Source organism: Parasteatoda tepidariorum, chromosome 2 (assembly GCF_982258835.1).
Source record: "Parasteatoda tepidariorum strain Cologne lab strain chromosome 2, Ptep-v5.0, whole genome shotgun sequence".
NCBI lineage: Eukaryota > Metazoa > Arthropoda > Arachnida > Araneae > Theridiidae > Parasteatoda > Parasteatoda tepidariorum.
In genome coordinates this window covers 95,158,284-95,171,004 of record NC_141756.1, presented here as the reverse complement: position 1 = coordinate 95,171,004, position 12,721 = coordinate 95,158,284, and the positions used below count along the sequence as shown (strand labels likewise).

At 28.4% G+C, this 12,721-nt stretch overlaps 1 protein-coding gene across 1 annotated transcript; it reads left to right on the top strand.

Annotated features, from left to right (window-relative positions):
* The first annotated feature begins 1,875 nt into the window (after window positions 1–1,875).
* Window positions 1,876–11,603, top strand: LOC107439682 (uncharacterized). Its single transcript, XM_016052357.4, is given in 6 exon segments — window positions 1,876–2,007; window positions 4,641–5,099; window positions 9,159–9,400; window positions 10,954–11,079; window positions 11,474–11,552; window positions 11,555–11,603. Coding segments are annotated over 5 exon segments (942 nt in total). The 5' UTR covers window positions 1,876–2,007; window positions 4,641–4,642; the 3' UTR covers window positions 11,593–11,603.
* Window positions 11,604–12,721: the final 1,118 nt, after the last annotated feature.

The window sequence follows — 12,721 nt, the reverse complement described above, 5'->3', positions numbered from 1 at the left end:
TGATTTGATGATTTTAAATTTATACGGTGATTGAAACATTTTTAGTACGAACAGTGAAGTGACAGAGAATTAATAAAGCAATTACTATTTTTTTTTCGCGAATGAACCTTAAAATTAGGAATGAAGTTACAAAAATTAAACACTGAAATGGAAAGCATTCTTGTAGTTACAAATAAAAATTGCAATGATTAAAACTATCCTAATGAGTTTCATACATCACTCACTGTGATCAAAACCTAATTTATTGAGGATCAAAAAGGACCTTTAGGATCAAAACCTAATTTATTGAACTAAGTTTCAAAGTTATTTAGAAATAAAACAAATGTAAAAGTTTCTTAGTCCATGAAGTTTTACCAAATAAATTCCCTTGTTATACGATTTTTATGTGTATGCAAACTAGATAACCCTATTTGGCACTTTTCCAAAGATGGTTTTCCATAGTTTCAATATTTTATTCAAATACATTAGTTAAAATGTTCTTCTTCAACTATTATGTAATAATGTGCGATTTAAAATAAAAATATTTTTAATTCTAATTACTCATAAAAAAGAAGAAATGAAATAGAAATATTTAATATGAAATTAACATGGTAATAACCTTAATACTTCTCCTTGCAATCCACAGTGGGCCAGCATCTAAGGTTTTGTGACCAAAATTAATAATTCGATAAAATTAGTTTCAAAATTTGGGTTTTTTTATTTAGGAGCTTTTATGTGCAGAAAAATTGAATTCATAGCTGAAATTTTGAAATACACTAAAAATACCCAAAAAAACAAAATGGCGGCAGAAATATGGGGAGCAAAAATAAAAAAAATAATATAGTACGTTTAGATAATTAAATATAGCAATGAAAATAGAATAATTTTCGTAATTTTATATTAAAAATAAAAAGCAAATTATATTTCCGAAGTAATATTACAAAATAACGCGAAAACATGAAAAAAAGTATAATTTTTGTTTTTTAATATATCTAATCCATCATTGTAATACGGGCAAAATATGGCAGGTTTTTTCGAAAGAAGAAACATCAAAGACAACAAGAAAAAAAGTTTAGCTAATTACCACGTGGAACTTTTTGGAACTAAGTTTCAAAAGTCATTCAAATATTGTAAAATGTCAAATGATAATATATAAACTATAAGTTTGCCAAAAGTATTAACTAGTCCAACAAATTGAAAATTGTACTATAATTTCGGACTAATTACTCTGATAAAAATATTACAGTGAGGTGAAATTCCTATATATATTTCTGAAATGAAAATTTAAAAGATACAATTAAAAAAAAATAAACATATTTTTCATTACATTGTACTCTCGTCGGCCCAAAAAGTAAATTATAATGTTTGGAATGATTATGAATACTTAATTTGGGCTATATCAAAACTGCCTACACATATTTTAGTTGCAAATTTAATTATTGACTTTTGGTTATGGTCTTCTGGCCCACAGTGCAATCTGTGAAAATTTTATCTGAATGTAAGATGGAAATTCTGAAAAATTCCAGAATCGAACATTTCAACTGGACTCCACACCTCTGATTACATCACCCTTTATTACTTTCCTTTCTTTTCTCAGACCTTCAATGTCCTTGTACACTCCTGTCTAACATTCCGATCAGTACATTTCTCCTTACCTCCCCTCTCTACGGTTTTACTTTAGTCCCTCAGACCCCCCTGAAAAATTCGATCTTGAAATATTCATTTTTAGCCCTATAAGAAACAATTCCTCCCTTTTCTTAGAGGAAAAACCAATCGAATGGGGTGTGTGGGTTATTCATCAAATTTAAGTACCCTCTTCGACAGGGCCTGAGATTTCATTGGCGTGCTGTCTCCCCACTCCCTATGTCTCACTCCTGACACCCCTAATAGGGGGACTCTATTTAAGCAACCCATTCCACTGCCAGTTACTCGTTAGCTGTGGTAGTTGTTGTTCATCAAGTGTTGTATTGATAGTAGTGATATTTTTTGGATATCAAAATTTCCGGAGCTTTTTTCTTTTAAATTTCGGTAAGTGCTTATTTTGATGTATTATCTGCTTTTATTTCTGATCTTAATTGTTAGTTTTAGTCAAATACTTTGTTTTTAAATATAAATTTCATATTTGATAGACTTTCGATTTATAGATAATTGCTAGATTGTAGATAATTGATAAATTTCCACACAAATCTCCAATGAGTAAATTTATATATTTCATTACAATTTTGTTCGCGCTTAGCTAATTTTTAATTAATTAGTTAATTTATAATTGACTTTTAATGTATAACTACCGACCTGTGTACTTAATAAAGTTTTTTGTTGCGTTTTTATTGACGAATTAAATGGTAAGATTTTTTTTTTTTTTGGTAAACTATTACCACGTGTAAGAGCCATTTCATTTATTCTATTTTAGTTAATTAAATGAATACATTTGCTTAGTTTTAAATAATTGCTTAAACTTTTTTAAATTAAAATTATTTGCGTTGCTGTGTATTAGGATCTTTCTTGAATTTTAATGGCGAATTAATTTTTAAACTTATTTTGGGTAGACTACTACCACGTGTTACAGACATTTAATTTATTCTATTTTAATTAATTAAATGAATACATTTGCTTAGTTTTGAATAATTATTTAAACTTTTACAAATTTAAATACTTTGCGTTGCTGTGTATTAGACTCCTTCTTGATTTTTTATAAGCGAATTAAATTGCGAAATTATTTTGTGTAAACTACTACCACGTGTTAGAACCATTTAGTTTATTTTTATTTCAGTTAATTAAATGGATACATTTGCTTAGTTTAAAGTAATTATTTAAACTTTAATGAATTTAAATGATTTACGTTACTGTGTATTAAGAAAAAGCATTTTTCCTCTGATTATTATTGCTTGCTTGAACATTTAAATCTGTATTACTGATAGATATAGAAGCGGGGCTCAGTTATAGAGAAGGTTGAAATCATCAGTTCTAAAATGTTCAGATTGTTTTATTCTAGACTCCCTTTTTAAATTATTTTAAAAGTCTTTTAACTATCTCTGATTAATTAAGTGCCTATTAATATTCAAAATTATGAGTAAGCATAACACAGCATTTCAAGTTCATTTAATGTCAATCATAACTAAAACCTATTGCAGTTTTTTTTCTCTATTTAATGACTATAAAAATCTCTAAAATTTCCTATGTGTAAAATTGAACAATAATTATCATGACCATAATAATTATCAAACATTGAGCAATGATTATCATGAAATTTATATTATTTTGTAAAATCAGTTGGATTTTTTTTTCTATCCATGCTGGCAATTCCACTAAAGAAAAAAATTCTAGGATAATATTTTTTTCCTTTGGTTTTAAAGGTAAATAGAAATGATAATAAAATTCAAAGCCATAATTGTTTCCTAATTTTATTTAAAATTTATATTTAGGGAGAATAGAAATTTCAGATTAAATTAAATTTTGGACCCTTACTAATTAGCTTAGTTTTTTTTTAAATAATTAATTCATAAGTAAAATGAACTATTCACCTTTATTTCCACGACCAAATTTCTATGGTATTTTTCAGCAAGTTTTGACTTTTCTTATTTATGGTTCTATCTTATCTAAAAATTGGTTTTATTTATTTATTGAGGAACAAAATATATAGATAGTTAAGGTAGATAAAGACTTAAATCTGCTGCATCTTAGTGTTGCTTGGTCATACTGCTAATTAATTAATAATTAGATTACGAAAGAATATGTTTTCTCCCTATAAATTTATGTCCTAATTGTTTTTATTAGCCTAGTTTGAAACCTAATACGATTTATCTTAATATTTTGTTATCTTGTGTTTTGAATTTTTTCAAATTTTTACTTTGATCAATTATGGTATTTTAATCTTTAAATAAATATTTGAATTATTACTTAAAATTTTGGTACATAAGTTTCAGAATACATTTAAATCTTACATAAATATTCAAAAGATTAATAAGAGTTATTAAACAAAACAAGATAATAGAAATGTTAACGTATTTTTTTTTATTTAATTTTCTTATGTTTAATTCAATCCTTTAAGTATGGTTTTGCATTCATATTTAAAAAAATTTGTAATTATGTTATTTTAAAACTAAATACCTTAGAAAGACGTATTGAATTTGATAAGGTATTAAATTGTATAAATTGAATTTGATGAAGTCTACTACATGCAAAAAGATTTATGACCTCAACCGTTCATTTAATATATTGATTTTACTTTCTAAATTGCATTTAATCATTGCATTGTAATCATTATTGGAGTCAGTGAAATTATTATTAATCATGCAAGTTTTATAATTTTAACCACCTTTTTAGGGTTTGGATTTTGCTTTAACAAATAATTATCAATTCTATGGTGTATGATATCAATATATTGGATTCAACAGCATTATTTTAAAATTCAATAATGGATCTGTTAAATTAAAATTCTAATGTATTTTTGGTAACTATCAACGATATAATTTTAACCACTTTTTCAGGGTATGGATTTTGCTTTACTAAATAATTATAAATTCTATGGTGTATGATATAAATTTAAAAATTCATCAATATTATTTTGAAATTCAGTAATGGATTTGTCAAATTAAAAATTTTCTAATGTATTTTTGGTAACTATCAGTGATATTTATTATATTTAATTACATTTTCTTTAGACATGTTCTCACCTATTTCCGATCCTGATATTCCACCACTTCTCCCGTTACCACCTCCTTATACTTCACAAATTATCAAGTCGGAGCCTTTGTCGTCGTATATCGATCCAAGACCGTATACCCCTCAAGTAATGGACAATATTTGGATGAATCAAAACGATTTGGATGGTTATGGTTGTTCAGATACCTCACCTACTTACTATTCTATGTCCCCGGCTGAAGTTATTGAACCTGCTGAACCAACGCCGGCATTTTCGGTCTCATCTGATTTGCTGAATTATGATTACAAGCCTACTTTGTTTAGGATGGATGCAGACTTATTAACTAACAGTAATAAGGACGAGGGTTATGTGTCGTCACCAACTGCTTCTCTACCTTCCCTCACTCCTCCATCGGACTTAAGGCAATTACAAGTGTTGGATTCGTCTAATGAAAGTGGAAACAGCAATGATATAACCGGTAAGTCCAGTATTTATATTATTTGTCTTTAGGTCCGATATTTGTATTCTTTGATTGTGAGCCACATGCTTTGATTCTCGCACTTAAAGCATCTATAGTAAAGCATAGCCTAGCATTTAAAGTATCTATAGTAAAGCATAGTCTAGCATTTAAAGTATCTATAGTAAAGCATAGTCTAGCATTTAAAGTATCTAAAGTAGAACCTTTCATTCTTTTAAACTAGTGCACTACAGGAAAGCTCTTTGCTTGAAAGTTCAGCATTTGATTTCTTTATTTAAAAGTTTATCGCTTAAATTTTTTTCCATACAAATCCAGTATTCTAACACTTTATTTAGTTATTAATTTCAAATGAAATGATTCATTGATTTATGATAATTTCTTTCAATTTGGCTTTTTAGAATTTTTGAATTATATTCAAGTAAAAGAGTACTCTTTGTATAACACAAAGTTCACGTTGAAAAGTTCATTTGTAACATTTTTAAACGAATGGAAGAAATTTTTTTGTAATATTTTCTCTCCCAAGATTCAACTTTTATTCCAAATTTGAAATTTTTCCAAGTGTAATTTTTTTGAATCTAAATTTTTTGTTAAATATATTTTGCATTTAATAAAAAATAAATAAAAAAATACGAGTATTTTAAAGTTGTGCATAAGCTTTACTCAACTCCTTTTTTCCCTTTTTGTCAGCAAAAATAGACAACTTACAAACCCCTAAACCCTTTAGAAGATTATTATTTGAAGGGCTACTTTTAGCAAACACGTTTAACCATTGATTCATTATAGTTTTAGTTTCCTATCTATTTAGTCATTGATACGCGGTAATTTTTGAAGCGTTTAAGTAATTGTAATTTAGATGAATTAAAGTTTCATTGAACAATTTACAACGCTCGTCCAATTATCCGAAAATCCTAGTTTTCCCTCAGTAGTGAAAACAAAAGTATTCTGTTTATAATTCTCGAATTCTAAACACGAAGAAAAGGAGAAAAAAAATCGCATCACAGTTTATGTCCCTCGTGTGTATATGTCAACACTTCAAGGGGGTTGGAACAAAGTGTCATCACCCCTCGCTGGAGAATCGTCTGCGAGGTGGTCGTAAGATCTGTTACATCCACTTCTCGTATTTACTAAAATGTTCTGGATGAGAGATTTATAAAGTTTGCCCGGGTCACGGAACCCCGTTTTACCCCACTTTCCTCAGCGATGAAAATATTAAGTTTGGCATTAACGGCCGACGAAGTTTGGAATTGTTTGAAAGGAACTGTTATTTATTTTCGGCTTAGAGGTTCCTTTCTTGGATTTTAAGTGCTTTTTAGAAAATTTGTTTATAATATTCTAGAGTGGTTTGTAATTTTAAGATAATTCAATATCTTGAATGGGAAGTATGGGGAGAATTTCTGGAAAAAAAAAACTTAAAGAAATCAAGATTTTGATTAGTGTGTATCTGTAATTTTTTTTTCTAATTAGTTTTCTTTCCATATATTTATAATTTAACATTGCATTTGTTATAAGGATGTAGTTTCTTGTTCTTGTCAAACTTTGATTGTTACAGTTTTACTATTTCATCATAAAATTTGACCGATTTTGGGAATTAGCTACGAGAATTTTTTTCTTTTTAAGGATTTAACTACGATATTTTTTTAGCCCCCCCCCCCCTCAACTGAGTAATATTTCTCCTTTTCTTTATCTAAGTGGCTTTTTTTAAGCAAATATTTTTTAAAATTATGAAGGTGAACATATGATGGTTTTGAAATTTCTTCATAAAATTTTAAGGATTTTGGAAAATAAAATATTTTTTTTTCTTTTTAATGAAATTTTATTAAAAGAAAATAATAAATTTTCCGATAATTTTTTTTTTTGAAGATTCAACTCGATTACGATATTTTACTTAACCTAACCTCAGAGTTACAACCCCCCCCCCCACATTGGAGTAATATTTCTTCTTCCTGTTAACAGAATGGCTGTTTTTTTTTTAGCTATTTTTTTTTGTTGAAATTATGAATGTTTTTGAACTTTAATAACATAAATTTTCAACCATTTGGAAAAGTAACTAACAAAACTTTTTCTTTTAAATTTTTTTTTACTGACTTAAAACGATATTTTTTTTTAATCATCTCCCCTCCGCTGAGTAAGACTTCTTCTTTTCTTTAGCTAAATGGCAGTTTTTTTTTAAGATTATGTTTATTGAACCTAATAATACTTATAACCATGCTTTAATAATTTCGATCTAATGATTAAAATAACAATAATTTGAACTTCAGTGAAGATTTTATTTAAAATCTAGAATACAAAGGTTTAAATATTTCTTCCTACATTAATTGCCTTGAAATCAGGTAATATTATGTAAAATGTTCATAAGCTTCAGATTCTTTATCAAACCTTTTTTTTTACTTTTATTATATCAGCAACTGATGTTAGTGTATGTTGTTTTCGATTTTTGCTTAGACTAAGTTCATGACAACATTTGATTTTATTACCTCGAGAACATAAAGTTGTTTTAGTTTAGAGATGTTAAGCCATTCTCAATACTTTTGACTTTTCTATAATGTTCTTTTATTTGTCGTCCTGCCGAAAGTTAAGCAATTGAGGGTTAGTTCCGATATTTTTCGAACTTGAAAGTTAAAGACTCAGAAAACTCGATTTTTCTGTTTTATCTAATTAAAAAGAGGTGAGAAGCTGGAATAATTCAGTAAAATTTTGCCTTAAGACTTACCGCTCAAAGGATGGCTAGTTTTTTGCTATTATGCAGATATTTTAGGGCTTTTTTTTCGCCTGTTTCAATTTAAAACTTGGTAATTAGATAAATTTGAAACGATTTTTTTTATATTGTCTTAATTTCTCTTAAAAACTCATCTTTTTTTTTCTACGCCATTTTAGGCAATTACCCGTTGAAGCTCAGCAGAAATCAAAATCTTTTTCCCAGACACTTAACTTTAAACCATGTTCCTGATCTTATTTATTTTTCTATTCTATCATGCCATCGAATGATCCGCACATCCTTCTTGCACCGTGTGACTTTTGGAACATTCTCCGCTTTTTGTTTGCAATCCCTTTACTACTTTTAGTCATGAAATCCTGGTTTGCAAGGAAAGAATGCCACGAATGTGAGGCAAATCAATTGAGAACCGCTTACCTACACTAAAACGGTTTCATTCTTTCTAAATCTGGCGAGATCTCTTCCAGATGCTAACTTACAATACACCTTAACAATTGCAGTGAATGAAAGGAAGGAACTGGTATTTATTTTAATATGTCGCCAAGACTATGTACCTACGGCGACAGTTCGACTTTGTGTGATTAGTGATTCACCTGTTGGAAGTGCCCCTGCTTCTATGAATCATTCTTGGGTGCGCCGGCATTCCCAATGTTTGTATTCTGGAATTTTATGGGGGGGTGGATACCATTTTTTTTGTTTAGGATCTTCCTTTTTCCTGTTCTTATTGAATTTTTTTCTCAACAATATTTTAGAGGAATATATGTTAATTTCTGTGAGAGAGAAATTAGCGTGAACAATAATAAATGCAGAGCTTGGATGGCGTTCAAATATTAAGCGAGAACCTACAGGGCGAGGAGGTTTTGTGCTTTGTTCATTTTTGTTGACAAGGGAGGAGGCAAAAGGGGTGTATGAGCAGTGCTTACTTAAGAAATTGAAATCTTTTTATTTTAATTTTTTTCGTTGGAAAAGAAAAGAGGAATATGAATTCAAAATTGTAATTTAATTCACAGAAATGAATAATGAAAAACAATTTAGAGATTGACCACAGAAATTGAACTCAAGTGCATATTTGGCTCAAAATTTTGTAAAATTAATAAAGATATAAATTTTGCGAAGTTATTTCTATTATTCTATATGGTTATTCAAGTTTGTGTATAAATTTATTGTAAAGTTGGTGTTCAAACTTTAATTATTACGTTACGTAACTATTTAACTTTACTGTTAACTTTGTACTGTTAACTCTGAACTGTTATATGGTTATTTTCAGCTATTTATACCTACTGTCCCGCTTAGCAGAAGTTAATTTTTGAGAAGTTTGGATTTTAAATTTTCTTAAATGTTTCCAGGTAACTATGAAATAAAAGAGCATCATCAGTTTCATCCGTCGTCTGATTCATCTGCTCAGCCTCAACCCTTCAGGACCCAATGCGTCAAGTGTGGTTGTGTTATGGACATTGCCCAGTGTCAGAAAGAGGAGACTGGACACTACTTGTGTATTACCTGTTACGTGCAATCCAATCAAACTCTTGTTCCAGTCCAAACACCGGTTGAAGAACCAGCTCCAAAGAGGACCAGAAAGAAACAATCGGTACGTACCATTATTCTCTGGAGAAATTTTTTTTTTCTCGTTTGGGAAGGTCCATCACTTAATAATCCCCGATAATAGGATTGGAGGTTCCCTGGGCAGAGTGTGGAGAACTGCTTATATAGGTGTTAAGTTCGAAATGATTGATTTTTAAGTCCCCTCCCACACCTATCCATATCTGGGGGCACCAAAGTTCGTTTGTTGTGAGGATCAGTTTCTCCCAGTTAGCAAAAATCGGGATATTTCTTGTACTCTAAAATATCAGATTTGTTTCATGTAATACTGAATTTTTTTTAAAATTTAGAGCAGATTTTTTATTCCATTTTTTGCACATTTCAATCAAAGCACTGATCGTGTGTATTAATAATATTTAATATTATCTTAAAGCAACTTAAGTACTTGATATTTCTAATTTAAGAGGTTAAAATTGTTATATGATTATTGCAAACTAATCAATGTGATTATAGAATCAGTAATTTTTTTCAAGCTTTATACTTTCATGGGTTTGTAAAGACAAAGGCCCATTTGTTAGTTTATCAAATGAAGAATAATTTAATTTAGATCAGGAAACTTCACAGTAATATATAATTCTAAATGGTTCTTGGCTTATTATTTCTTATATGCACAAACTGCATGTTTAATAAGTTTTAAAAGTATTTTTTTTTAAACAAAAAACTAAATTAGAGTAGTTAATACAATATTTGAACAGCAAATTACTTACAGCTAATGAAAAATTAGGATTATAAATTTTTACAGTACTTCAATTCACATTTGTTTCTTTTCTTAGTCTATTTTTAACAATTTACTTGCATTACTCTCATCATTATTTCTCTAGATTAAAGTTTTTATCTTAAGAATATAAATCTCAACTGTAAAAATAAATATATAATCTCCAAAAAAAATATTTTTCTCTAAAACAAATTATCATTTAAATAGCAATAATTTTTTTAAAGCAATTATTAATTCAAATAATGTCGATCAAGCCTGATAGTATATATTAGACTCGCCCAGTATACAGCATATCCTGCCAAGTATATATAAAAATTTAAAAATAGAGAATGAAACTAGGACCTAACTTATACATGAGAGCTCTTGAGATGAATTAAAATTTAATGGAACTTTAAAGTTTCATTTGCTTGTTGTATTCATTAATATTCATCTAATGTTTCATTAATTTGTACAAAAATATATTTGTTGTACAAAATTATTTTTAAACATTAGTTTCAATCCACCTATTTTCTTCAAGAAATTTATCCTTTTATTAATGAAAAACTAACTTTCGCATGAATATAATATTATAATTAAGACTACTCCTCAAAATTTTGTCTTAAAACTTCTCTTCACTTAATTAATCCCCTTAGAAAGAAGCATTCCTCACTTAACACATTTGTTAGTTAACTTATTTTGTTAACTTCTTTGTTAGTTAGCTCCTCATTTGTTAGTTTATACCATATAAATATTTTGATGTTTCAAGAGTTGCATTAATTGAGGACTTCTGTAATTAGTTAAAAGTAATTATAGGAAATCCATTATTTTAATTCTTTTTCTTTTTGTAGGCGATCGCCAATGCTCGAAATCAAGTGTGCCAAAATTGTGAGTGTCCGAACACAACGTTATGGAGGAGAAGCTTTTCGGGTGAAGCTGTTTGCAATGCCTGTGGCCTGTATGAAAAGTTACACAAGGTAAGTTGCCAAACTGTTTGTCGGTTATTTTCTGGTTCCATTAAGCTATATCTTCAAAGAATTGTTTTTAAATCATGTTTTTATGCGCAATTTAAACAATTGAGCTTAACAATTGAGTTTTTTTAAATTATTTCCATGCACAATTGGAAACCTCCTTTAAATCCATAAAGCAATATACGGCTTTACACAGTATAATTAGTGTTAATGTGTGTTAAATAATTAAGTTTTAGTATAATAAAATCTTAGTGTAATGAATTAATAGTTTAAATAGGATATAATAAAGCTTTTAATAATTAAAAAACTAAGTAATGAAGTAAATGGAAATGTTAATTTAGTTTTTACATGTGCTATTTAGTGAAGAAATAAAAAATAATTTTCGTTTTTGTTTTTTCAGAGGAAGCGACCAAAAAGCATGAGAAAAGACACCATTCAGACAAGGAGACGAAAACCACGTAATGCTGAAGCTAAGAAAAAAGCTGTAGCAGAAGCGATTTCTTCAGTACCAGCACCTAGTACAAGCACTGCGTCAAACAGAGGTAGGTTATAATATTTCATTTGACATTTTTGAAAAAAATTCTAAGTTAGTAGAAGTTTAAGTTTCTTTTCCTCTGAGTTTTTACAGACAAAAAAAGATTTGTTTTAATTCTTTTTATTTATTTACCTCCTAGCCTCCTTACCTGACCTCCTAGCTGCAATTTTATCCTTTTTTCACGTAATGGGCTGCAGTAGATCTACGTAAGGGCCTTACAGACTTAGATTGTACCTAGATAAGAGCCTTAGATTTCCCTCATAAACTTACACTATAGATTTGACATATACCTATTTGATATAAACCTAAGATTTGGGGAAATATATTTCTTGTACTGGCTCTAAAAATAGTTGTACTTCTTAATTAATTCATATGCTGTTCTTAATTTTTTTAAAAATTGAAATATAAAAAAAAAAGAACATCTCTCTCTAATATAATAGATAGCATATTTTCCAATTTCTTTGTTAATGTGCTGATCATAGAAGCATTTCTTGGCTGCTGTTAATTACATTTATCTAATCTGCAAGAAATAAGATAAAATACATTTTATTCACCGAGAAGTGGTTTATTTTTGCATGAATTGCAATTCAAAAGTTGACAAGAGCTGAGAAACATTTTTTTTACTTAGAATTAGCTATTAAAAATATTTTTAATTCATAAAACTTTTAGATTAATTTAAATCTTATAATAGCCATCTACTAATGGCTTTGAGAAACAACTTTCTGAGTTTAGATTAAAGATTTTTCCTGAGTACCCACACATTCTAAAGGCTACTGTTGCATCAATTTGAAGTTTACTTTCATAAGTGCAAAATAAAAAAAACTGTATTATTTTATTTATTATAATTGCACTTATTCATAAAACTTCCGGAGGAAATTAAATCTCATAATAGCCATCTATTAATGGCTTTAAGGAACAACTTTCTGAGTTTAGATTAAATATTTTCCCTAAATATCCACATTCTACAGGCTACTGTTGCATCAATTTGTAGTTTACTGTCATAAGTGCGAAATAAAAACAGTATATGATTTCTGCATTATTTTATTTATTATATCTGTACCTATTCATAAAACTTCAGGATCAAATTGAATCTTATATTAGACCTTTATTAAT